At 42.5% G+C, this 26,777-nt stretch overlaps 3 protein-coding genes across 4 annotated transcripts; all 3 read right to left on the reverse strand.

Moving 5' to 3' along the window:
* Window positions 1-1,200: 1,200 nt before the first annotated feature.
* Window positions 1,201-6,822, reverse strand: LOC115021752 (zinc finger protein 236). The gene is made up of 3 exons (XM_029452387.1): window positions 6,722-6,822; window positions 3,327-5,720; window positions 1,201-2,260 (listed from the first exon to the last, which is right to left on the reverse strand). The coding sequence occupies exons 2-3, from the start codon at window positions 5,694-5,696 to the stop codon at window positions 1,919-1,921; spliced, it is 2,712 nt and encodes a 903-aa protein (XP_029308247.1). The 5' UTR covers window positions 5,697-5,720; window positions 6,722-6,822; the 3' UTR covers window positions 1,201-1,918.
* Window positions 6,823-7,028: 206 nt separating this feature from the next.
* On the reverse strand, window positions 7,029-15,011 carry ntd5 (ntl-dependent gene 5). The gene is made up of 8 exons (XM_029450739.1): window positions 14,904-15,011; window positions 13,791-13,925; window positions 13,233-13,424; window positions 10,066-10,192; window positions 8,765-8,841; window positions 8,086-8,268; window positions 7,692-7,889; window positions 7,029-7,585 (listed from the first exon to the last, which is right to left on the reverse strand). Exons 1-8 carry the CDS (start codon window positions 14,968-14,970, stop codon window positions 7,503-7,505), a joined length of 1,062 nt encoding a protein of 353 aa, XP_029306599.1. The 5' UTR covers window positions 14,971-15,011; the 3' UTR covers window positions 7,029-7,502.
* Window positions 15,012-15,823: 812 nt separating this feature from the next.
* dbpb (D site albumin promoter binding protein b) lies at window positions 15,824-25,131 on the reverse strand. 2 transcript variants are annotated; one of them, XM_029451968.1, is made up of 5 exons: window positions 24,079-25,131; window positions 23,545-23,830; window positions 22,468-22,917; window positions 19,053-19,303; window positions 15,824-18,254 (listed from the first exon to the last, which is right to left on the reverse strand). In XM_029451968.1, the coding sequence occupies exons 2-5, from the start codon at window positions 23,732-23,734 to the stop codon at window positions 18,039-18,041; spliced, it is 1,107 nt and encodes a 368-aa protein (XP_029307828.1). In that variant the 5' UTR covers window positions 23,735-23,830; window positions 24,079-25,131; the 3' UTR covers window positions 15,824-18,038. The 2 variants fall into 2 exon arrangements, with proteins under 2 accessions (XP_029307828.1, XP_029307829.1); XM_029451969.1 differs by having other exon boundaries at window positions 23,545-23,833.
* Between the last annotated feature and the right edge of the window lie 1,646 nt (window positions 25,132-26,777).

Consider the following 26,777-nt stretch of genomic DNA (forward strand, 5'->3'; position numbering starts at 1 on the left):
TGTCCTGGGGAAAAGACCTTAAAGCAGACCTGGACATGTGTTTGTATCCTTGATCATAATGATTTAAAAACATTTGATTTTTTTAGTACAACTCTCCCTTTTAGTTTCCTTGTTGAGGGCAGCAACACTAAGTGGGAATGTTGTGCTAAAGAGATTGCAAAATGAAAAAATCCCAACTTGTTTTTGTCAAACTCTGACTGTTAAAGACCGTATTAGTTTCAGCTGAGCAGAAGACCATGATTGTGGATTTTATCCCTCCAGCTCATACATTGAAATCGCATTAACAAGTGAGCCTGTTACAGCCAGTATGGACAGGATGAACAATTACAACGACCAACAACTCCAAACTACACATTTGGGCATTTGAGTATTATTTTAAGATAGTCTTGAGAAATGTAAAGCAATCAGCTAAAAAAAAAATTGTATTTAACTGTATTATTTATAATTTGTCTACGAGTCCTGGGTGGACCACAACTCTTATTTCTAATGAACAAGACTCCCTCTAGGAGTTGCAAATGATGCATTCAATTAAAAAGGTAAAATAATGAAAGTAAAATATGCAATAAACTTCTGCTATTTCAGTTTTAACAGAAGAAATCTCTCCACTATCTCCAAGAACAGCAGCACATTCTTCATTCTCTGCTTGGTTAACCTTTGCTCAGCCACCTCTCTCCTTCCACTGACCCTTTATAAAAGTGAGTTTGCAAAACTAAAACACAATGGAGCTTAGCGCAGGCCTTTCAGCATACCGGAGCATCTCTATTCGCACAATGGCCAGCGTAGAAATAAGAAATGGGTCGGCCACAAGGACCCAGTCAGGTCATTTGAGCGATACAGTATTTAATAACTTATCTTGAGCCAAGCTCCGTTAGGCTCCGTGGCCTAAATGGAGCAGAAAATTGAGAGTGTGCAAAAAAACAGAGGACTGTCTTACAATCTCAATTACTCCGTCGAGATATCAGGTATCTTAATACCTTATAATATCTTTTTTTTTTCTCATTTCATTCTTCACAAAGATCCATTTGAAATCTTTTGTGATTATTGTAGAGAAGACGATCAACTCTGAGGATCAGCTTAGATTAGAGCAGAGATATGGATCCTGTTCATTATCAAGAGAGTCGAATGTGATTTCAATAAAAGGCCACATCAAATACTTCAGTTATTTTAACATCTGTATGGAAGGGGGGGGGGGGGACTGAAAAAGAAGATTAAACAAAGATTCAGTTACAGTTGACAAAATTTAATTCAAATAAGTTAACATAATTCACATTAAACAGAAGATGTAAATATAGCGTTTGCGTTAGAATAACTCAAAAACATTTGGTCAAACTCTCACATGACGTGAATTAAATAAGTAAAATCAACAGCTGCAACAAAACATAAAAATAAGCTTTTTTCTTCACGATGTAAAAAAAGTTAATATTGAAATAAAACAAGTGCAAATGACTCACAGTGTCTCTGACGGTAAGAAAGATAGATTACATCTTTCACATAGGATAGTGCAGAAGTGCAGCTCTTACAAATAGTTCTCTTTATATACACAGCTAGAGCGGAGGATCGTTTGGAGTAAATAAGTTATCCTTCTTTTCTGAGCACTTGAGGGCTTTACATTAGATTGTATGGGAATGCAACTTCATGGGGGCAGTCTAATTAATATTCTCAACTCACATAAAAAAACATGTACATATATGCAATTCTTTTCATATAGGAAAGCTAATGTCAAAATGATGTAAGGCTGAAGTTTTGACCACTAAGTGAAATGAAAATAATATACATTCATATAAATAAATTAGAAAAACATTTAAATAAGTGCTTCTTTTTTGAATGTTAATTAAATGAGGGAAGTTAAGTGTTTAACCAGAGTTACATATGATCATTGTCCTCCTTCCCTTCACTTTGGAGTCTGCAGAAAGCTTTTCTAAGTTTCCATCTCAGACTCGGAGTTATCCAAATTAGACACAGTGGAGCTATACCATTCAGCACTCTCTTCCTCCTCCTGCACACCGGATCCACCTCCTCCTCCTCTGTCTCTTCTCTCGTTCAGCATTTCCATGGCCACTTGGTGGTAAGGGTGTTTGCGCTTGGTGTGTCGGCGTAGCGTGTTGCGCTCGGCAAAGCGCGTGTGGCAAAGTTGGCACTGGTAGGGTTTCTCTCCAGTGTGGACCCTTTGGTGGCGCTGGAGCTCACCGGCCTCCCTGAAGCGTTTGGCGCAGATGGGGCACACAAAGTTCCTCTGGCCTGTGTGGATGTGCTTGTGTCTCTGTTGAGGAAAATCGTAAACATTTGATTAAAAAAAATCTGTGATGTTATCACTCTTACTAATGCACATATGAATCAATATTTATATTTAAAAAAGAAATAAGAAAAAGGGACAGTTCACCCCAAACTATAAATATCTGCTTTCTCTCCAATTTAATGGAACTAGATAAGTACGTTTGAAAAACCCAACAGCAATCCCTCCTTCAAGAAATCATGACCCGGTTCCTCAAGATAATGCGCAGAGCTTGCTGTGAGCAGTTTCAAGTAGGAACTATTGTATCTCTACAGTAATCCTGCGGAGAGTTAGTTTCATTATATTCTAGATTAGGCAGACATCTCTACGGCCGAAATCGCCAACACTCTGCAATCTAGACTGATGAATAGCACTACAGGTAAGAGGAACAATATGTACTTTGGATTTTGGGGTGAACTGTCTCTTTAACAATGCATCACATGACTACTTATAATGATAAAAGGGTCGCTTGTAGTGATAACCCCATGAAGACTTATCACCTGACACCTCAGCTCTGCAGAGCTTAGCAGAATCTTTCAGCTCATTCTTGTGATTTACCAGAAACTTCTCACTTCCGGTTCACCTTCACTGCTCTTATAGCAGAGTGCGTCCGGCAGCAGTTTTCAGCTCTAAAAACCCACTGTACGCTACCTGCTCAGCTCCAAATGTTAGCGACAGACAGAGTTAGCAACTAGCTAGTGAACATAGTGGAGCATTTAGCAGCTAAAGAGACAGATATTTCCCTTAGGAGTTGGTGAAAGCCAATGCCAGAGCTAAAAGTAGAAGAAATATTGGACATCAGATGGCCACAAACATGTCTCCAAATCAATGCTAATGTTTCTCCCTGTCTGTTTGATGTGTAAATAAGCAACTGATTGCTAACATATCAACTTAAAAAAAGTGATAGAAATAGCTTGTTTATGCTGCACCCAAGAGGACTAAAAATCAGTTATGGCATTTTTAACTATAACATAGTGCACTAATAACGTGTGACATCTGGTGTTAGTGCTTGTACTGCTAATTAAATGATAGTTATAATTAGCTTCCAACTGACCTGCAGATGGCTGGAGCGTTTGAAGGCTTTGCCGCACTGCTGGCAAACGTGAGGCTTCTTCTGCGAGTGTGTGATGGCGTGGCGCTCAAGGTCGGAAAGGTAAAAGAAGACCCGCGGGCACAGCTGGCAGTACAGCACCCTGCGAGAAGCCATGGCATCTGGTGATCCCTCTGGCGAGAGAGGATCCAGCGGGTCGAGGGGGTCGAGCTTATCAGAAGGGAGAATGGTTCCGATGGGTGGGGAGAGAGGAGCAGCAGCGTTGGAGAAGTAAAGATGGTCGTCCAGAGGTAAATGTTCAGAGTGCAGGTCAGACGGGTCAAATCTTGGCTCAGAGGCTGGCGATTGGGCCTCCGAGCTGGGCTGAGCTAAGGGGTCATAGGTCAAAATAGCAGACTGTGGGTGTGGAGAGGATGCTGTAAAAGTTGATGGCTTGTTGTTTTCACTTGAGACTTCTTCAGATATGGCTTCGCTTCCAGGGTTCGAATCGGAAGAGCTGATTTGAGAATGAAGGCTCGTGCTGTGTCGGTCGTTTAGAAGAGCAGGAGAGGATGAACGGACAGTGAACGAGGTGAGGACAGAGCTGGAGTTTACATTGGTCACTCCTGACAGGATGGCAGGGGGGTTGTTGGGGCTCAGTTTGATGATAGGGTGGGACAGCATGGGCAGAGGTGATCCCAGCGTGGTGACCTGAGCGGTGGGCAAAGGGAGGGAGACGGGGGCTGAGGCTGCGGTGATCTGGGACAACTGACCAGTGGAGGGGTCGAGGACAGCGATAGGGGTGGAGGTAGAGTCTCCAGAGGAAGAGGGTACAGATGAAAGGAGAAGGAACATGGGGGTGGAAGCACCAGGGGATGTCTGAGTAACTGAAAGGGGAAGCGAGAGACCCACCTGAGCTGAGGAGAGCTGAGCAGAGGAAGAGGAGGTTGACAGGAGGAGGATAGGAGTGTTAGTAGAAGGGTTTGTGAGGATCTGAATGTGCTGGGGGGGGGTTAATATAACAGCATTAGCCTCCTGAACAGATTCAACGCTTGGCTCTGCGGCGTCTGGGTTTGTAATCAAACCCGTGAAGACTTCTGGAGTCGTCGTCTGATCAACACTTAGTGATGGAGAATCAGTAGCAGGGGCTGGTGAATTGTAAAGATGATCAGAAGGTGCATTTAGTGCATTATCTAAGCTTTGGCTGAGGCTAGGATCCGCTAACGTGGCCAATTGTGGTGACCCCATTCCATCTACCTGATCATCTGACGTGGACGCGTCGACTTGCGGCACTTTGAGTCCGTCTGGACTGAGCGTGTACGGGATTCCCTGGTCGTCTATGAGAAGAAGGTTTTCAGTGTCTATCGAGGAGAGGGAGGTGAAGACAGAGGACGAGAAGAAAGAGGGAGACAGGAGAGAGCCTTCAAGTGTATCTGTGCAGTCCATACGTAGCACAGAGCCCTCTCCTTCCCCATCCTCGTCCTCTTCTACTATATCTCTGTCTCCTTCTCCCTCGTATTCATCCACCTCCATGATCAACGAGCTCTCGCAGCCAGAGTCATCCAGGAAGCGTTCACACCTCCTCTCTCTTTTCTTGGGAAGACTCAGGTCCAGTGGTTCTGTCTGTTCCTCCATTCCCCCCTCAAACGTCCTGCAAGATTTCAAGTCCATTTCTTGCAAAATTAGAGGAATACTTTCATCAATTTCTCTCTCTGTAGTTTCCTCTTTTAGGCTCAATATTTCAATTGTATTAGTGCTCGAGATTAAATGAGTTTCTGACCCATCAGTGTGAATGATTTTAACACCCGAAACATGTCTCTCTTTGCACATTGTTTTCCTTCTGTCTGCCTCTGTGTCGTGGAATGATTCTGGCTTAGCTTCCTCAGTCTTATGATAAGTAACTTCCTTGATTTCTCCTTCTTTCTTAACCGCAGATATTAGGATTTTACATCTGTTTTTGTCTGAAACAGGTCTTCTAAAATCTGAGAGAGCAAAGTCTTTGGTCAGGCTGATGGCAGAGTTTGTGATTGGCCTCTTGCACCGTGGGGGAACAACTATTTTTAGTCTGATTGGTTGGCTGCGCAACACAGGCACTCCAGTCTTCACTGTGATTGGCTGTCTGAACCCATCACTCTTGCTTGTTTCCTGAGAGGCTGGCTTAGAAGTCCCGCCCACCTCTGGCTTATTCCCATTGATTGATGGAGCAGCCAGCCTGGTGGTCACTGCTGCTTTGACAGGGCACGGCTGGAGGTTACCTGGTACAGTATTGGGTGAGGTTTTTTCCTTTGGGTCCAAAAAAACCTCTGTCACTGGCCCTGATCCCTCTGCACACTGGCTGCCATTTTGGACATCCAGGCTGCCACTGGTCAGGACTGAAGCCAACTGAGAATCCATTTTGGGGCATACCCATTTATATTTCTACAAAATAGGAATAAAATAATGAATTAGAAACTCTATTTACTACTATTATAGAAGCTGACATAGAATATAAGCATATTTCATGGAAGCAAAGGAAAGGAATTAAATAAATATCCTGGGATGGCTGGAAACACTCTCAGTCTCAGTGGTGATTATTGGGGTCAAGTTTAGTGCAAAATCCAATAATCACTGATTTTGTGATAATACCAACAGCCTACAGATGAGCCTGAGCTGCCTAACTCCTCAGTCCGAAATGATGAGCGACTAATCAGACCCCCACCCCCCCCACCCAACATCACACCGTCCTGATAATTGTCTTGGTTGCCTTACATGATTATATTATAGCTCAGCGAATTTCTTACCGAGGGGTCGACCGGAGTCGCCGATCATTCAGAGAAACGCACCGGGGCAGAGAAGGGTCCGACTGATGTGAGCGAGACAACATTTCCGCTTTCTCTCTCATACTTCTATCATGCACACGCAACATAAATAATAAAACGTTTCATTTCGCTTTGGAACAATATTCATATTCTGTTTGGTTTGCAAATACAAGCCTGTTCTCAAATGTTGTCTGTGGGGGTAAACCGAGGAGCACTGTCCATGGAGGACGCCATTACGCACAGTTCTAGGTCCGAAACGCCAATATTATTGTAGTGCGTGTGCGCCTTGACAGCTCTCGGACCTGGGACAACGCCATCGCTAACGCGTCGGTCGGAGTAGAGAAACGTCAATATTTACAGGCAGTCGCGGTGTGGAGCGGATCCTTCCCTTTGCACTGGAGCTTCCTCGGACCTACAGCCAGCCATTTTAGAGCCGAGGGTCCGAGACACCGAGAGCGCAAACCCTGCAGCTTTAGGACAAACTTTCCCGGCGCGCTGTCATTTCTTCCAGCCCTGCTGTCAGAGCTGGCGTAGGACGCGCCGAACGCCCTTTCGATACATTTAAAACTGTATTTTAAACTATACTCCACCCATACACTCGCTGCATAGGGACTGGCTTACCCGTGCTGTGGATATTTCCGGAGGACCAAATATGACTGTGCAGTGTAAAGGGTGATGCTGCGAATGCCGAGGGAGGGAGGGGTCAAGGGGAGTTGCTATGGTGTCGCAGCCTACCGGGTCCGACCAGTAGCCATGTTCAGCCTATGAGTATGGTTGAACCTGCAGCCTGCAAAGAAAGGCTCTCTGTGCGCCTGAGAGTCAGAGAGACGGGAGGCAAAGCCAGAGATACATGAGGAGGATGGAGAAAAATGGACTTGAACTCACACAATAGGACTTTATGTTTCATATAATAGAAGCCAGAAAGAAAAACATTTTGACATTACTTTATTACACATCATTAAAACTTACAAGCCTCAAGACTTGATGCGTCAGGCTCAAGAGAGAAGGAAGATCACACAGTGAGATATCACAGAGTCAAGACATTATGAGTTCGGTTACATGAAGGTATCATCACAGGCATAACTGGTATTAATGCATTTTATACACATCCTCTTATGGACTGCATCTACGGTATGCATTGGCTCCAACTGGAGGAGGATCAAAGTAATACTTGAGGGTTTGCAGATTATAATTATGCCCGCAGTTTGATAGTATTCAGGAGAGAGGGACAAAGCCCACGAGCCCAGGCTCCACAAGAGCAGTGGGAAAACAGACCACAATCATAGCATACATAGTGAAAGCAAAGCTGTGGAGTGGAGAGGGACTGCTGTGGGTGACGGTGTGTGTCAGGAGGTGTTCATATTGTGACACAGTGCCATGAGTGTTGGTCGAGTCAAGGTCATCACTCCACATCATCAGGCTCACATGCTTCAATCTCTGAGACCAGCCGGTGAGGGAAGAGTTTATACTGCAGCCATGTGGGCTCTGAAAAACGAAAAAGAAGGTGTATGAATATTACAAAGCGGTCAACAATGTGAATCAATAATCCCCCTCAGAAAAGCACGGCCTGTATGGATGGTCCAAGGCTTACCTAGGTAGCAGGCTGGTGGCTGCAGCTTTCCATCAAAGCAGGTCTGGGTTGCAGTGAGGCTGCACTGCTTACGAGGGTGTCTGCAGTAGAACGTCACATCTTCCCCGTGAGGAACCATGGCGTCTGTCACGTCAAACGGCCAACGCTTCAATCCACCAACCACTACTCGGCTTCGCTCAGCAGGGATGAGACAGCGAGCTGTGAAAAACATCAACAAGGTATGAAAGTCTGATATAAGCATTAAATACAAGCATGTGTGTGCATGTATAGGACTGTGTATATGTGCTTAATGCAAACTAGTATGTTTATATAAGAATTCAATGTCTTTATGGGCTTAAATATATAAATACTTCCTTATTCAAACTTATGATACACCGTTTAAAACATCCCTCACCTCTGCAGTGTGGGGGTGATGCACTCCAGCTGCTGTTTGACAGGCAGGTGACCTTCTGGGGTCCATCCAACAGGAAGTTCTTTTTACACAGGTAGTGGATGTCAAAGCCAACTTCATATTCAGTCTTCTGCACAGCCACCACGTAGCCCTGCTCCACCTCTGGAGGAGGCTGGCAGTACACTTCTAATAGAGTAAGAGTGAAGCAGATTATCCGTCTGCTTATTGAGGGGAACCACTAATCAGTTCAATGTGCACTTTAAAACATATAGTAGAGAGCTTGAAAGTGCAACAATGCACGCCTCTGTGCTTTCTTTCTGCTCTTATCTTTACTTTCGTTTAACAACAGGCCATGCAGTACCAGGTTTGGTCACAAGATGGCAGAAAAGCACTGCGAAACAAAGCAGTAGATCTTGAAAGATGAATACTTGAAGGGGGTTTGTGTGTTTCTGTCTGTCTCCTTCTTTGATTCACTCGTTTTTTTTATTACATATGTGCACACACACATGAACACGTGCACACAAGACATAAATTAACTTCCCTACAAAATAGTCTCTCAGTCCATTCACTTACAAGTTAACCATCGTTCCATGTTTTCCTGCTAACCTTTAAAGATGCATGAGGACACACCGACTCTAAAGACGACTGAAGCAACACACATGTCGTGATATAGGGCACTTACTTTTACAGATGGGGTGAGGATACTGCCAAGTCTGGTTATCCTGGCAGAAATTCTCACTGCTCCCCACTATATCCGCCCTGCAGGAGAGAAGGGAGAGAGTGGTGGAGGCAGATGGCAGTGTGTCATGTACAGTATTGACAGCTATGGAGCTTCGTCTATATAAAAGTGTTGAAAAAAGGTGTAAATGATTTCCTTTTTACACTCTGTCTCTCGCTTTACAGAGTGTCTCAATTTTGCGTGCACAGTTCTGGCTGACACAGCCACTCGGGCTCATCTCATCCTGCAGATGAGTCAGTGTGTAAAGTGGAGTCAATACAAGATTAGACTGTAATGACCTAGTTAGCTCAATGGAGAGATCGTCAGCTGGAAGATCAAAATGAATTTCCTGCCATTCATCACTCATCACCCGTCATTCCTCAACACCTCTCCCACAGTGGAAGAAAGTAACCAAGTACATTTAATCAAGTACAACTCCATGTTATGCTACTTTATACTTCTGCTCCACTATAACTCAGATACAGAGGCAAATATTGCACTTTTTACTCCACTACATTTATCTGACAGATTTATTTATTAGTCAGATTTCAAATGTTACATTAAAAATACAACACAGTGTGAAAGATTAAACCAAAGGCTCTGCATCTTTATTGGATTGTGACCCCCCTTACAGTAAATCTGCGTTTCGTTGGGCTCATTGTCACGTATCAGATGGCTTATCTGTAAGTAGTTCCACCAAAGAGTCATTTCCCCTCTAAACTTCTCACTTAATCCCCAAAAAGGTAAATATATTCAATATATGTGTGCAGCAAAACAATTTTTTTCTACTTTCCTACAATATTATCGATCCCAGAACTCCTCAAATGTATGTTGTGACTCTAATAAAAGCAGTCTGACCAAAAGAGTGGACTAAACTGTGTTAGAAATAGTTCAATGTAGCTCAAACTAAACCAGTTAAAACAGTAAAATGCTGCTTACACACCAATACATCCGTATTAACAATCTAACAATGCCAGATACAATAATAACATAGCAGTCGTTTAGCTACAGAGACAGAACTTTTACTTTTTGTACTTTAGGTACATTCAGGCCATAATAATTCTGTACTTTTATAATCTTCTGGTACTTTTACTTGAGTAAAGGAGTATTATAGAAGAGTATTTCTTCTATCACCCCTCCCTCTTCTTCACACTCCATCCCCGTCTTCACACTTCCTCCATTTCTACCTTCGTATCATTGCAGGTTTTCATAGCCTCTACCTACGCACTCACAACCTTAACCTCCCATCATCCCCCATCTCTCACCCAGACAGGCAGCTGTAGTGGATGGAAGTTCCTGCTGTAGCATCGCCCTGGATGCTGAAGGTGTTGACGATCTCCTCAGGCAGAGGGCAGGTTTGAGCGGCGGTAGGTTCTTCAGGTGACTGAGTCTCTGAGGGTCAAAGAAGAACAGAAGGTTAAAGACTGTGTGTTGGCAGGTCCTTTATTTACATCAACAAATAATACCACACACACAGAAATAGTCCAGCGCAAGTGAAGAAACAAATACCCAAACAGTTACTTTTACGTAACTTTTTCATCAGAGTAGTATGTCCCCATAGTGTGCCTGAGTACATTTACTCAAATGCTGTACAATTTTGAGGTATTCGTACTTGAATATATACAGTATATCCAAATTATGCATCTTAATACTTCTACATTTCCCTTAGTTTTCCTACAGTTCAGTTGCAAATAGTGTACTTTTTACCCCACATAATTACGAGTTACTTTACAGATAAAGACTGTAAATATACATTTATAAATTATTGTGCTGTAGATTACTACCCGATGGTATAAGCTACAGCTACTGCAATAAAATGCTACACACTAATGTACCAGTAACAAGTATTGCAATAATATAATCTGGGTAAAACCTTTAAATCCCCCTATTTAGTATTTGTATGCAGTATAAAAAAACACACTTTAAAGTAGTTCTAAGCAGATATAAGGTGTAATATAATATTATAAGTGTTTATTAATGCTGCATGTTTTTCATAATTAAGAATTAGTTTTACTATATTATCATTCATTATCTGTTTATACACCAGCCTCCACCTATGAGCGCCCACAGGAGAGTTTTAGCTGTTGACACTTATATTGTACTTTGTAGAGAAATACTTTTACATTGTAGTATTACTACTTATACTAAAGTGAAGGATCTGAATACTTCTACTTCTTCGCCCTGTAGTGACAGTAATGTGTGTAAATCTCCTCAGAGAGAAATGCAGCAACACTTAGTGTGCATCTAATGTTTTGTGATTCAAAGAAGTAAACTCAATATATGTCCACAGTAACCAACACAAACACAGACGACACTTCAGAATCAACATGTGACTGATGGATGTGGATGTGATTTTGCAGGTGACAACCATTAGCGGTTAATAAGGAAGGAAGCACGGAAGAAAAACAGATGGACCGAGGTAGGAACATCTATCCTGTTTCCTCATTTGACTCGTATTAACCAGGGTTTCTATACAGTTTGTGACCCACAGAGGCGTTTCACTCGATGTCTTGTTCTATTTAAGTTGTGATAAACCTTCTTATGTAATAAATCAAAGTTCGACGAGTAGGTGAAACGCTGCCCTACACATCTCCGAGCTCACAGCTATATATTTGTGATTGTATAACACCTGGCACTGCTCATTCCTGGAAGTTTGAGTGCCTCACGCTTGTGGAAATATAAATATCAAGAGTGGTGCTTGGAGAGAGGCTGCAGCGACCCGAGCTCCATCAAGCGCAGGGTTTTTGGAGCTGAGCGCGGCTTTGAAAGGCAGAGACAGCTATTGCCTGAGGGTTGTCTTAGGTATCTGAAACCGAGAAACGTTAATATAAGAATGTAAAGGGACCTATGGGAGAGGTAGAGTTATGAGTGTTTGGCTGCGGATGAGAGCCCGAAGCTCTCAGTTCTGTTTTCACATATCGCCCTTCTCCTGCCTCTTCTACTGCTGCCACCCCCACAGCTGCTGCACCAAACGGCTATGAAGCAGGTATATCAAATTCATCTTTTTTCAAATAACAAAACAGTGATTTTGAATTAACCACAACATTAAATACACAGCAATTTGATTAAGACCAAAGATGTAAAAGGTTGTGTTTTTACTCTTGTTTTTCTCCCACAACACACACACACACACACACACAGATGCATGCACGCATCACAAACTAAATAGCCTAGAGCTGCATGCATGTCCTTGGCTCCCATTGTAGAGAGAGACCTTATCAGAGGCCTCAGATGGAAGAGGATGAGAGGAGAAAGAGATGAGAGGAAAAGAGGATGAGAGAAGAGAGCAGAGGAGAGGAGAGCAGGGAACAGAAAGGCCTAGAGCAGCATGAGCAAGAGAGCTCTCTGACTCTCCTGACTGTGATCTGTCGCCCACACACACACGCACACACACACATACACACACACACACACAGAACCTCTCTAACACATGTGCAATCCGCCCCCCCCCCCCACACACATACACATCTAATGTATACAGAAAAAAGCTACCTCTCTACCTCTCTCCCATAAACACACACTCACAGTAGACGCACATTCACACCCGCACACACTCGCACCGTGTGCATGCAGCTCTGTGCCACTTTGACAGTGATCTGCCGCCCACTGCCTCTCAACAGGCATGAAGGAGCTCGACTCACACTCCAACACACATGCAATGGACACACACAATACAAACGCTCTCACACGTTCAAAACCCACCTACCTTCTGCCTGTCTCTCAGCAGGAGGATACTCTACGAGAGAGAGAGAGCTGAGAATCGTAATCCTTATTTCACATCTTTGAAAAGATAAAAAATCTTGAGGGTCAGACTAGAACCAGCTGGGTTGAGGATTCCTAAGAAAGCATGTTTACTGTAGCTGGTGTGTGATTAATGCAGGACTCAAACCTTAAAAGCTGAATTTGCTGTCAGGTCGACACAAGCAATAAGCATAAAGCATATTTCCAGGTGCTGTGTGTTGATGAGATGTGTCGAGATGCTAAGAAGTATTGATGGCTTCACTTCATGTACTGCTGTGCAGCCTTACGGCACAGTGGTAGAAGTAATAAGGCTGCACAGCAGTAGAACAAATTATTCCTTTTGTGAGCCACTTATTCAGATTCGCACACACACACACACACTTTAAACTTATCAACAGTTCAGCAGTAAAAATCTTCCGACAGCAGATATGAACAACTTAAGCTCTGGTTGCTATGGTGATGAGGAGAATAGGTCCCAGTTGTGCAATGTCTCAGTCGACACAACCAGAGTCTCTCTCTCTCTCTCTCTCTCTCTCTCTCTCTCTCTCTCTCTCTCTCTCTCTCTCTCTCTCTCTCTCTCTCTCTCTCTCTCTCTCTCTCTCTCTCTCTCCCATTAAACACATGAACTGTACAAACACAGTGTATACCTGTGTGTATATATTAGAAATGTTTCTGTTGAACTCAAACCCACCTGTGCAGATGGGCTCATCCCCACTCCACTGTCGGTCACCTTGACAACGACGAATTGTGGCATCCAAGCCAGTGGGCAACGTGTATCCGGTCTTACAGCGCACTTCAAGCAGGGCGGAAAAGGAGTAAGTGGGAGAGAGGAGACGAGCGTCAGAGATTTCACTGGGGGCCAGAGGCCAGGGACAAGTTCGACCTGAGGAGGAAAAAGAGAGAACCTGAGAACGTGCTGGATTGTTTCTTGTTTCATGTCAATGAAACATCCCTGAACCATTTTAAAATGACACATAATTAAGTTGTAGAACTAGACTGGATGCAATCACAATGCCCTCTTTTATAATGTACACGCATAATAGAAAGCTTGTGTTCACATTGTGAACCCAGATTTTGTGCACGACCGAGGCTTTATTTCCAGTAAAACACACACACACACACACACGCACACACACACACACGTTGGCACAGCTGCGTATACACACACACACACACACACTTTTTATGACTGAGCCCACAATAGTGTTCACAGTGACAACTGAAGGCACACATGCATACAAATAGTTACCTGGAGCCACACAGCTGAGCCCACACTGGCCGTCACACAGACACTGGCGCTTGTTGCCACAGTCTTTGTCAGCTTTGCAAGGCCGAGGACACGTCCTCCTCCTCTCCTCTCCCAGAAGTCTCTCCGGACACGACCCTGTTGTGATACCACACATACCATCTCAGTAATTGCCCCCCCTTTGTTTGTTTGCTTCTACTCCATTCATGGTTCCCTCGTAAAAAAACGCAAACGCTAAGGGCCGTAAGAAGATTTTGCTTGCCAATTATGCTTTGTTTTCTGTGCGAAGGAAAGTAAATTCAGTGTGGGTGGCCAGGCAAACGTTTGCCACCCAGGTTGCCAGATGAGTAAGTATTTAGATGGCAGGCTTTAGTACTCTTTGCCATTCAGCTATCAATCTTTTATAGAAAAGTGAGGGTTGTCTTACTTCTGTGAATACTGTTTAATGTGTGTTTTCTCAATGGAGTAACTTTCTCACTTCTCCCTATGTCTTCCATCACACATCATGAAACCACATTTTACATTGCCTACACCGACACACCCTTAATGTCCAGAACATTTGAGGGGGAGGGAAAGGGGGGAGTCAGACTGGGTTCCCCATTTTTCATGTCTTAGAATGTGCTACTGTATTCACTCTGCACACAGCCATGTGATCAGAAACACACATGATCATCCAGAATAGCCTGGAAACACGGTGTACAGTACATACGTGAAGCACAGACGATATTAGAAACTTAAATAATTATTGTTGCATATCATGAAACCAAAGTTAAGGAAGACCTTGAAGGAAGTCCTAGAATCCCGTAGGACGGCGTGTGAAAGGTCAATGAGGATCCAACACAGATCAGGCATCCCATACTTAATAAAAAAACTAAAAGTATTATTTTAAAGGACTTTGACTGTATTGTATTTGCAATCCAAACTCGTACATAAACATTCAACTGAGTTGAGTGCAGCTGTTTAACTAATAATTTGCACAGTCCCAAGCCCTGCTTACATGATCATCTTCATATTAAAATACAATCTACAGAGCAACAGAGCATGCGGTGTCCATTGTGTGTCCATGGTGTCAGTGCTCTCCCAGGTGTGAGTGATGGACGCAGTCAGAGGGCTTACCTGGAGCCTGCGGGGACACCGCTCCAGTCAGAGCCCACAGGGACAGCAGCAGCAGTGCACAGTCCATCCTTAAAGCCAGGACTCAGACGATATGAAGGAGGGACGGGAGACGCAGCATTTTTAAGGAAGGGGGAACAAAGGGTGGGAAGGGGGGAGGTTAGAGAAAGCCAGGGAGGGGGAGAGAGGGGGGGGGGGGGATTTGGGGGGGTACAGCCCAGGAGCACACATCTGGTTTGTGTTGAGGAGAGAATTGAGGAAAAATTCCAGTCTGAAGGACCTTTCACCCATTTCTGTTGAGATAGCAGATAAATGGGATGACACGGGTGTTGCCCCCCCCCCACACACACACACACACACACACACACACACACACACACACAAAACAAAACAAAACAAATGAACATTGGTGAACTTTACTTGATATCATGCATCCAAACATGCAGCTCGGTGTGACTTATATCCTACTTTCTTTAATTGATGTAAAAGCACTTTTATTGTGTAATCTCTTCACGATTAACGAGTGTAACTCAGCTGCTTTCAAAAACGAATACGTGTGATCTCTATATTCAGTGCATTTCATTTAGAAATGTGTAAAGTACTTCCTAAATGTCCATGGGAAGTAGCATTGCCTTTGTGGGGCAAGAATGCGTATTTAGACTGCTTTGCCTATCAAGGAATGTACACAATGTGAACAAACAGGGAGGATATCAAAACAAGTAGTCTGGAGACATTTGACAACATATTATAGTCTGCTTATCAGGCTGAAGTTGATAAATGAAGTAGTCATCCTCCTGAAATATGACTTGTTGCCCATTCTCCTGATCAAAACTGGGCTTTAATTCAAGATGCGAGCACACAAAGCTATGAAAAGCATTATTTTTCACACTGTGATGAAACACCAGAGGCAAGCAAAGCAGCAGTGAATGAGAACAATCTTTTATTGGTGTTTTTGGAAAATTCTCGACTACATCCAAACAACCAGCACTGAGTGGGCCACCATGGACGCCACTGATGCAGCAGGGTAGTTGTAGTTCAATTAGAGTCACTAAAAGATTTTTCAACCACATCTGTGAGGATATTAGAGACTACATCCTGTTGGGAGAGCAAACAATCACTGATTGAGGTGATAAAGGCTGAAATAAACCAACAAAGGAGCATATTGAAAGTGTGCATAGTCCGTACACCGCCGGGGAACAGAAGAGGTCATCACGAAAGGTAAAGTAAGTCTGCATGAATATCATGTTCAAGTTATTGAGCCACGCTTGTTAAGTCCATGGTCAAAGAAACCAAGGTGGCAGTAGTGTCTGTAGTAGAAGTGAGTAATGTCTGGAGGTCTGAGACAGGATGCATAAAGCAGAGTGACAGGGTTGTTTTTCCATTTTGAATAGTCTTTCTGAGGAACACTGAAGATCAAAGATGTTTCAAAGTGCAACAGATCATGTTCATCCAAAGAAAGAAAATCATTCAATAATATAGAACAGCAACAACAAGAGGGATAATCATCATAATCATAACAATAATAATAGCAGTAATGGTAACTATTCATCATGGTCATAAAGGGGATTAAAAATCACACTCTATTACTAGTCATCCCTCCCCCAGGAACATAACATAGTGTACCATGCCCCATGTGTAGGTGTTGTGGAGACAGAGAAGTTTATAGATACAGTAAAAAGTAAAGAGTAATACCAGGAGTAAACAGTAAGGAAGGAGTAGTATTGAAAAAAGCACTAAATAGCAACAAGCTTTGTGGATCAACAGGAAATTTTGGCTTTTATTTCTCCCAGAAATCTGAGAAATGAACTCTATTCCGCTCAACGGGGGTATCCAACCCATCTCCTGGAATACATCAAATACACAAAATAGTATAGGCCTATCCAATATACAACCTTTCTCACCACCCCCCCCCCCCACCCCACCCCTCCCCATATTAATGCTAGTTAAAATGTGTTCATAAAGAACAGTAAAGTAACGATGTGCGTTTTACTGGGACGATTGATTACTATTTCAGAATACGTTACAACACTGAGATTTAACTACTCCGTGTACCGCCGAGGTACGAGAGAGACTCAGGGACAAAATGTTATGGGAAGAGTTCGCACATAACTGTGAAGGGATTGGCTGTAAGTGAGAGCGGACAGAAATAGAGCAGTTGGATATAGAAACAGAGGAAGCGAAATGTCCCAACAATTCAAAAGAGAAGATCAAGAGGGAGCAGAGAAACCTGGGGCACCACAACAGGCTTTTTTTTTTTTTTTTTTACCAGTTTGGGTGAGATAAGAGACACCAGAGTAGATTAAAAGCACTCGACTGAGATAGAGAAAAAGAGATAGAGTCAAAGATTTAAAAAAATAAAAGTATGGACTGGAGAAAAATGTACCAATCGCATAAAGCTCAAAGTACAAAGAACTAATATTGTTGGGGAACTAAAATTAAATAAAAAGAAAAGAAGCACAAGACAAGTGTTGATAGTGCTGGACTGTTTACATGGTGTCTCCCCGTGTACCTCATGTGGTCTCTCTCTAGCATGCCCATTCCCAGTGACAGAAACAATACAGGAAAATAATTAAGTGCTTGAATAAAATCCACAAAAATGTCGAACTATACGATTATAAGATAGTTTTTGCTCTCTATATTACAATTGTTACATGCGTCCTCGCCCCTGCTGCTGCATCCTGTAATCAAGTCGAAAAATACCCATCGATGGCTGACCACCTGTTAAACATCTCCTGACTCATCTATAATAAAAAGATCTTTACTATAGCTTTCCCCCCGTCTCTATGTAGAAAATATACAAAATTATTCTCCAAATTTGCTCTCCCTCTAATTTTTCTTAAGTATTATAAAAATATACAATTCTCCAATAACAAAACTCTTAAAAGTCACATCTTTTCATCTGTTAAATTATTCTCTCCATCTTTCACTTTTAAGAGCTGACACCTCAACAAAACAAGACACCTGAGCTTCAATACACAAACCTTCTCCTTGTCTTATACATTCATCATCATAATCATCATCTTCCTCATCATCATTTTCTTGACCCAATTCTGTCCATTGTGCCACCCCAAGAATTCAGAGTCATAAATTTAATCCAGGTCATATTCCTCCTCTTCCTGATTTTGCTCCGCGCCTTCATCACTGGTCAGAGAGGCGGTTCTCGTATTTACTAAGGATGTTGCGACAGCGGCCAAGTTCCTTTCGGATCTCGGCCACTTCCTGTCGGAGGGTGGCGTTCTCTCTCTCCAGGTAGGCGGCACGCACGGATATTTGATTCTCCTTAAAACGGCGAGCATCTCGTGAACGCTTTGCCGCTTCATTGTTTTTATACCTCCTGGTCCAGTACTTCTCATCCTAATGGAGGACAGACAGACAAAAAATAGCACAAATTGATTATTTATCAGCCAATTTGATCCTATCAAATGATTTACCTGGGTTGACCCGAGACCTAAGGTATCATCAGGTAGGAATACTTCTATAAAATAATCAATGAATGGTCAGACTTGTTTCTTAAAAAGTATGCAGTACTCTAGTGCAGCCTAACTCATATTCTGCTATTGGTAATGTGGGTGTTTGGCCATGAATGAGCGTGGGATGTGTTCCTTTCAGATGCTTCATCCTCAGAGTTCGGTTATTTCTGTTTAGTAAATTCTATTTTGCTGCTACTGTGTTTGTTACTATTTTGTTTCTTTGATAGTTCATGCTTTTATTTTGAAAAGTGCTAAATATTAGCCTGGCGCCGGACTCCTGTAAGTGGCTATATTTGATAAAAAGGTTTCTCAAGGTTTTAATTTCCGCTCTTATATTTTAACAATTAGTCGATTAAGAGAAAACTATTTTGATAACTGATCATTTGCATAAGTCGATTATCAAGTACTACAGATGATCTGGTTCTCAGCTTCTCAAATATGAGGATTTGCTCTTTGTAAATTAATTAGTTATGATTCAAGAGAAAATAAGCAATCTGAAGACTTCTGACATATTTTTACATTTTGTAGACAAACCAACAATTGTTTTAATTTTAATTACTTAATGACTTAAAAACCCAGAACTAATCATTTATTATGTGTGCCTTCAAATGACCTAATCATGGCCTACAATTAAGTCCCTGCCAAGGTGCACAGTGACCACCACTGCAGACTTCAGACTCACCTTCATGCCGTCGGGCACCAGGATCTTGCGGGCCTTCTTGATCATGGGCTGTGGCTTGAGCTCCTCTTCACTAAAGGAGTGCCTCCTGGGGTCGTAGTTCTGCTGGCCAGCCATATCCATGTCTGAAGAATCCATGTCAAACATCCCGGCCCCATCTGGTCCGCTGTCCGTGGGCGTCAGCAGAGGTGGACAGGAGGACGAGGAAGAAGAACAGGGCGACTCACAGGAGTCGTTCATACTCGTCTGACTCCCTGGAATTAAAGGGAAGACACAAGTTGTTTTACACGCTGTTCACTGAACTACAGTTAATGATTGAAAAAGATAATATCGTCAATCTTCAAAAGACTAGTTGATGAGAGCAGACCACTAAGATGGCAATACAAACACAGGAAGCATTACACCACAATGACCACCAGGTGGAATCAGAGAGCTACTTTCTCCCTGTTATAAACAACAAACAACATTCCTCGGCCCTTAGCCGACTCCAAAGAGCTGAGGATGTTTTTCAAACAGCTTTCAGGGACAGAACGGTTTTCAGGGACGAGGCAATCTTTAGACAATATTCTGGGAATATACACTGCAAATACATAAATTATATAATACATATATATAATTTGTAGCATACAGATAAACAGATATAATGGATGTTGTTGTAGTAAGAAATACTGAAAATAAATCTATTGTCATTGATTCAATTGGCTCTTATTATTCATCTAAAGCACAAATGTTGGTAGACCAACGCCAACATTTGTGCCAATAGAGAAATCTAAAAGTGGAAATGTTGTGTAGCTTTATACCCCTCCCCTCAAAACCAGTTTCTTTAAGTGGGGCCAGTATAGGGATATACCTCACTCCACCCCCTTTAACGCCCGATGCACCTCACTCAAACAAACTCCCATTGACTGTTCCTATAAGTCGCAGGGGTAGGAGTTGAACTTAAAATGTATCTGAAAACTTAAACTTCAAAAAGAAAGAAGAGGAACATTATCAAACACAGAGAACTTGAGCCAGGATAGCCATTAAAACAACAACAGATTTACAAATGACTACATAATTGCATTAAAACAGTCTAAATAAAACCTGTATGCCTTAAATTTCACAAAGCTGGTCATTCATGGAGTCTTATTATGTGTAAACTATCCATGGACAATATATAAAGTAAGTGGTGTAAAGGGCAAAAACAAAACCATTTCCCTGTATGTATGATACTGTATGTGTGGCCATCTGTTAAACATGTTATCTGAGGAGCTGTAATATATAAGCAGCTATCACATGACTAATGTCTGTACAACGGCCAGGTAGTATGAGGGCATGTTTTCACACCAGGTGTTCCCTCATGATGTCCCCATGTTCCACAATGACAGCAAAACTAATTAAAGAGTGCTTTCACAGGCACCAAGATGAAGTCAAGCATGCCTCATAATAAATAATCAGCGGGTCTAAACAAACGCTGAACCTTTCGGTGTGGGTACCGTACGCAAGCAAGTGCCACAGAGGCCAGAAAATATGCATGTTTTGTAATGATTTATGCTGCTTGAACCCGACAGCAAGAAATATTCAGTGCAACCACCTGGTGCATGGTTGCCTCTCCCTGCTTTCTGGGAATCTCTGGAACACCTTGTCTTAAAAAGTTGACTTGGTGCATTTTTGTCCACGTGTTACAACCTTGAGAGAGCAGGAGACTTGTGCTTTTTAAGAAATAGTCCAGTATGTGACTAGACACATTTCAGTACTTGCACAACAGCATTCCTGAAGCTGAAGGCCATTGTGAAGGCAAACAGTAGACCTACTCCTAAAATAAAAATAGGTTGTTAGGTGTTGTTTCGTTTAATATTCATGAAGCAGATGTTAGTTGAGCACCTTTACGATGCTGCAGATTAGAGTAAAGCTTCTCACGTTTGCTTTGGGAGAGCTGATTTCCCTCAACTTAAGCAAAGTCATCTCAGCCACATAAAACTAAAACATATTCCTCTTTTATCCAATGATGCTATTTTTCAATATAATATGTTTTCTTTTTAGAATTAGGGCTGCAACTAATGATTATATTCATTGTCCATTAAATGTGTTGATTATTTTCTCGATTAATGGATCAGTCGTTTGGTCTATAAAATGTCTTGTTTTGTCCACTACTCAAATATATATATATATATACTTGAATAAATAAACCAGAAAATATTCACATTTAAGAAGCTGGAACCAGAGGATTTTTACTTTTTTTTGTTATGTAATCAAACAGAATAACCGACTAATTAAAAAATAGTTGGTTAATAATTTAATAGTTGAAAACTAAGCACTTGATAGGTTAGTCTTAGCAGAATCTCAAATACTTGGGATGTTTTACATAGAAGGATCCTAATCCAATCGCATGGGACTTTATTATCATGCAATATAAATGCATTATCAGAGTCTATAAACATGCACTTTGTCACTTAAATGTCCTGCGTCATACAGTATAAAATTCTCCTCTGGATATCAGTGTGCTTAATGTCATTCATGTGTGATCAAATGTTCCCGTGTGAAGTCGAGCAGCACAGGGAACCTCTTCCTGTTGCTCTGCATGTCCCTCCTCCTGTGGGCTCCTCCTACATGTCTACTGGCCCTGCCTCTAGTTCTCTCACTCCAGTACCCTCAGCCTCGGCACGTGTACTGACGCGTACACATGGCTTTGGCGTGTGAAGTGGGGAGAGATTTAAAGACACGCAACCGCAAACACTCCACACACTCCTCTCTCTCTCTCTCTCTCTCTTAGTGCTGTTTTGACCCTGCTACACATTTATGATGGGCAGGGACTGAATGCTGATTGTGTTGTAGATCACATGCCGAACTAAATCAAACATCCTTGTCAATGCTATGAGGTTGACTCATCAAATAGTTCAAGACTTCTTTCTTTTTCAAATCTTCCACCTTTCCTTATCTTTTGTTCCTCTCTTTGCATCTCCCTGCTCCCTCACCCAACTAGCAACCCTGCACCTAGTTACAAAAGTGGAAAATGCATTTCCGATATTGTTAAGCAGCCATTTCTAATCCCTGTGTTTTCTCTTTCAAGTTGACTTTGCGTGTTGAGCCATGTGACTGTGTCTCCTGCCTTCAGTTTGACCCCACGGGACACAAAAATGCTTTGTCACCATGCTATTTGTTAAAAAGGGAAAGGAGAGTTAAAGTGCTGAATCACTAGCCTGTGGGAACATTATAAATACATCATATAACCTTGATTACATATCAACCATTAGTAATTGTAGGGTCTACTAGTCTCATATCAGCTGTAGGGGACAATTGGTCAACACTGCAACGCTTGCAGAACCCTCTTCTATGTTATTGCTTGTTTTGAGCTGATATGGACAAACCTTGACGAATGAACTGTCCTTGATCATTTTTGTACTCTCTGGAACAAAATGCTCCATGTAAGTGAACTCACCATGCAAACAGTCATTTCCTCCTGCAAGGCTCTGCGGTTGAACCACCTCCAAACCAATGAGCGATGGGGAAGAAGAGGAAGACGGCGAAGAAGATGAAGAGCCAGGTGGGGATGAGGGCGGTAGGCACTGGGAGCTCTGATTGGGCACAGCTGACTGGGAGCTCTGCGAGGGGATCTGGGCTGAACTGGAGCTGTTGTTGTTATGCATGCTGCCCATTCCATTTTCAGTCAGAAACTCCTCCAAGTCCATGTACTGAAGCTGGAAGAGGCCCCCATCTGCAGGCAGGGTGCGATCCCACAAGAGGGGCCCCAAGAACTGGTTGAAAGTTCCTGCTCCATTTCCACCAGCTCCTCCAGTGCCATTACCGCTAGTACTGTTGACTATTCCACTGCCATTCCTTATGGGGCACACTCCCATGGAGTCTTCATCAGCATCCACACTTTCTTTGTCTACCAGAATTAAGACAGCAGAATCTTTATTAGTACAGCATGAATATGATGAAGAATAACTTCCAATAACTCTGCATACTTGTGCAGAACTAAATGGGGTGGCAGGTGTATCCATGAGACGCACTTCTACAAAATCTCCCTGTGTCTCACACACAAACACACACTCACAGATGGACCAGATGGTAGCTGAATTGCAGAATTAAGCAAGAGCCGAAACCAATTTGTTGTCATAACGTACACATAAGCTCCTGAACAAATCTCACAATAGTTGAAGCAGGCACGTTTGGGAAACTGCACAGCATTACAGCTAAACAGAACGTGTTACCGCTGATGGTAATCTGGTTCCTAATTTGAAGTCGCAGTGGGGATTATAATCCAGGTGAATACTCATCAGGGTCATGGGAGTCATTGTGAATGTGTGTGTGATGGTGCATCAGACTTTTGTGCCATAAAATAAGACAAATGTAATGCTTTTTTTAATAATACCATAGTATACATGTTTGTATTTTACAAACAACTTCAGTGGGTGGAACAGGCGAGTATCATTTGTTTATTCATTCTCCATCACATGAAAGATGTTTCAGGTGCTTTTGCTGTGCATTAATTCATCAACTGAGAGTTACTCACCTTTTGCATCACTTGGGGCTTTTAAACGTTGTTCTCCCTTCATGGGGTGCTGCAGGAGGGATTTAAGACCTGCCATAGAGGTGAGATGCCCCCCTGTGAGGGAGCCTGCAGGCTGGGTACAACTTCCAAACTGTGCGCTTGCGCCAGCTGGGACGTCGGGGTTTGGAAGCTGGGAGAGCTGCCTGGACATCCTGGGCCAGATGGGGTCGTAGAGAGATACTGGGGGCACTTGAAGGGGCGTGGCAAACTGACCAGAGTCTACCAATAGGAGAAGTATGCTGGATGACTGCTTTTGTGTGTGTGTGTGTGTGTGTGTGTGTGTGTGTGTGTGTGTGTGTGTGTGTGTGTGTGTGTGTGTGTGTGTGTGTGTGTGCGTGTGTGTGTGTGTGAGTGATGTGTGGGGAGGGGGGGGGGGGAGAGAAAGAGAGAGATAGTTTTGAGAAGTGTCCATGCAGGATAAAGCAACCATTGTAATGTAATTCATAGTATTAATGGCGCAGATTAATTATAATGTGAAAACTTAAGTTTGGTTACCTTTCACTTGATGCTGAGTTCCTTATTGCCTTGCAGAAATGTTTTCATCGAAATATTCCATTGCTGTTAAATGTTCTTCAGTAGATCAAGCGGTTATTCTCAGAGTAGCAGTGTGGGAGGGACAGTCAGACCATTTGAGTAAGAACAATGTCCATAATAAAAATGCAAAGACCTCAAAATGACTATGAAACACACTCACAGCACGGACAGGAAAATTTTACAATTAAAACTTGTAGCATAACATCCCCAATTAATCGTCCGACAATCAAAAAGAAGATAAAAAAAATAGTTGCAATAAAGCAGACCTCCGTCAAAACAAAACAACCGAGGGAAAACACTGTGTGTACAAAAAAACGCAGAGACGAGAGCAGTGACTGTATTGGTCAGATGACAAGTTGTATTGGTGTTTCTCTCCTCTGCTGTCGCGCTCTGCTGTCCGTCGGGGGGAGGAGGGGGACGTTTCCTCTTTCTCTGTCTGTACTTTTTTTTGCATCCGGTGGATCCAGTCACGGGCGCACGGGCTTCGGTCTGTGTTTGGGCCGCGCGACGTCCACGACCGATAGTCCTCTCTCTCCCTCTCAGCTGGAACGGACACGGGCAGTTCACGTGACGTCACACCTCGCAGAACAAGCAAGTGAGGCGCGAGAGGGGCGGGGCCCGGCTTTAACAGATCTCTCAATTCTCTCTTATTATTTATGAGACACACCTACCCTCGGGCCACTCCTCGAGGACAGCAGGTTGTTTGTTGTGTCTGACGGGCACAAACTATTTTATTAAGTTGTCACCAAATGAGTGTTGATGACACAAAGTAAAAAGTCCTTACACTAATATACCTTGACATCACAAATATAGCTGATTTATTTATTGTCTGGATTACCGTCTCAAACCTTTGCTCGTCTCTATTAAACCACAGTTTTGGCTTCCTGTAATAATCAGGTAGAGCAGCATGGCTTTTCCAGTTTCCTTGTAATCCATAGAAAACGTGACTGTGCCGTTTTTTCAGGCGAGGAACGCTGTTCAGCACGTTGCCTCCCGGCGTACAATAGCTGTTCCAGCTCACGTGTATGAGGCACGCGGAGACGATGCCTTGTCCGCTCGCAGCTCTGGCTACAATTGGCTTTGGAGATTCGTCGCTCCGCCCACGACGAGCGCCCATTGGACAGAAATAGGTCGAATAAACCCGCCCGCTCGGATTCCCCCCAGTGCATGCCACTGCCGCGTGAGACTTGTTCGAAACACAAAAAGCGCGAGGGTTGTCTAGTCTACTGTACAGTTGCAGAGCACATGCAAAAACATCGCGCGCCACAGGAGTTCACCTCTTTGTTTTTTTCCCCCAGAGTTGGACATGTAAATAGCTGACAGGTTCAAGTCACACTGCAGCTCCGTAGCCACAGACTCCACATGAATATTGTGCACTAAATATGAATATTAAATGTAACAGAAATGTTCTGGGCCCCTTTAGTTAACGCTGTCCTGAGACCCCCCTGTTTTTCTTCGAAATAAAACTATCCAACTGGAAGCTTTGTCCAGCTGTGGGGCCCCTCAGATCATAACCACCTGGGACCCCACCTAAAACAACATTGAGTATAAATCATCAGATTTTATGTTTGAAAGCGAGACTTTTAACATCAATCTGAATGCAAACACACACTGGTGACTTTAAAAGTCATGTTTACTTTTTACTATATATTAACTATCACCTCAAAGTCTAACTGCAACTAAATTACAACATTGTGGTTGGTGTTACTCATTAAAGTATCATAGATTTAACTGTTTCAGATTTTTATAATCATTAAAAACGTTGATTTGGAATCACAGAAAGAGCTACAATAACAACTAATCAAAGGATGTAATGCTGTGAATGTATAGTTAACACAAATGCAAAATGACATGCATTTAATTTCACCACATTCATTTCTAAACATTAATTGAGATTACTGAGTGATACTCAAGCATTTTGTTTACTTTGTGGCATTATTCTTGTAGTAAACAGCAGACGGGCAGATAACTCACACAGTAACAACACTCAGCCTCTCCAGTCCACCCCCTATCAGTGCAAAATCCATGTGACTGCCACACAGCCACACCAGGCCAAGAGTACAGTATAAATGAGTTGCTTACTGCCATCTAGTGGATATAGGAGTGAGAGGTTTTACACAGCCATTTGTTGAAGTTATAGTGATAATATACTGTAAATTGTAATTATTGAAAACAATTTATTACCCTGGCGAATAACCTTAGTATGCCTAAATCTAACCCTGACCCTTTAGGCCAAAACAACCAGACACAAGAACAGTTTCTTCCCGCAGGTCGTTACTCTGATGAACACTTAAATCAGTCCTACTGTCAAAAACGTAATTATAATTCTAGTTTAAATGTTGTATACAGCATGTAAATATGTATATATGCACATACTGTATAGTCCTTCAGTCAATGTTGATCTATTCATTATTTATTTTAAACTATTTGTAGTGTAAAGCTTACAGAACACTTTTATAGATGTTTTTTTGTTTTTACTCTTGGTCATTAGTGCTTTTTACATATGCATTTGTGTACATAATAATCCTGTTTATTCTTAACCTTCTTTTGTTCAGCTTTATCGTCCTGTTATGTCCAGTTATGTTTCCATTAAGAGCGGTGCAAAAAAAAAAAAAAGGGAGTTATTAAATTCCTTGTATGTGTACACATACTTGGCCAAT

The sequence above is a fragment of the Cottoperca gobio genome, chromosome 16 (assembly GCF_900634415.1).
Source record: "Cottoperca gobio chromosome 16, fCotGob3.1, whole genome shotgun sequence".
Taxonomy (NCBI): domain Eukaryota; kingdom Metazoa; phylum Chordata; class Actinopteri; order Perciformes; family Bovichtidae; genus Cottoperca; species Cottoperca gobio.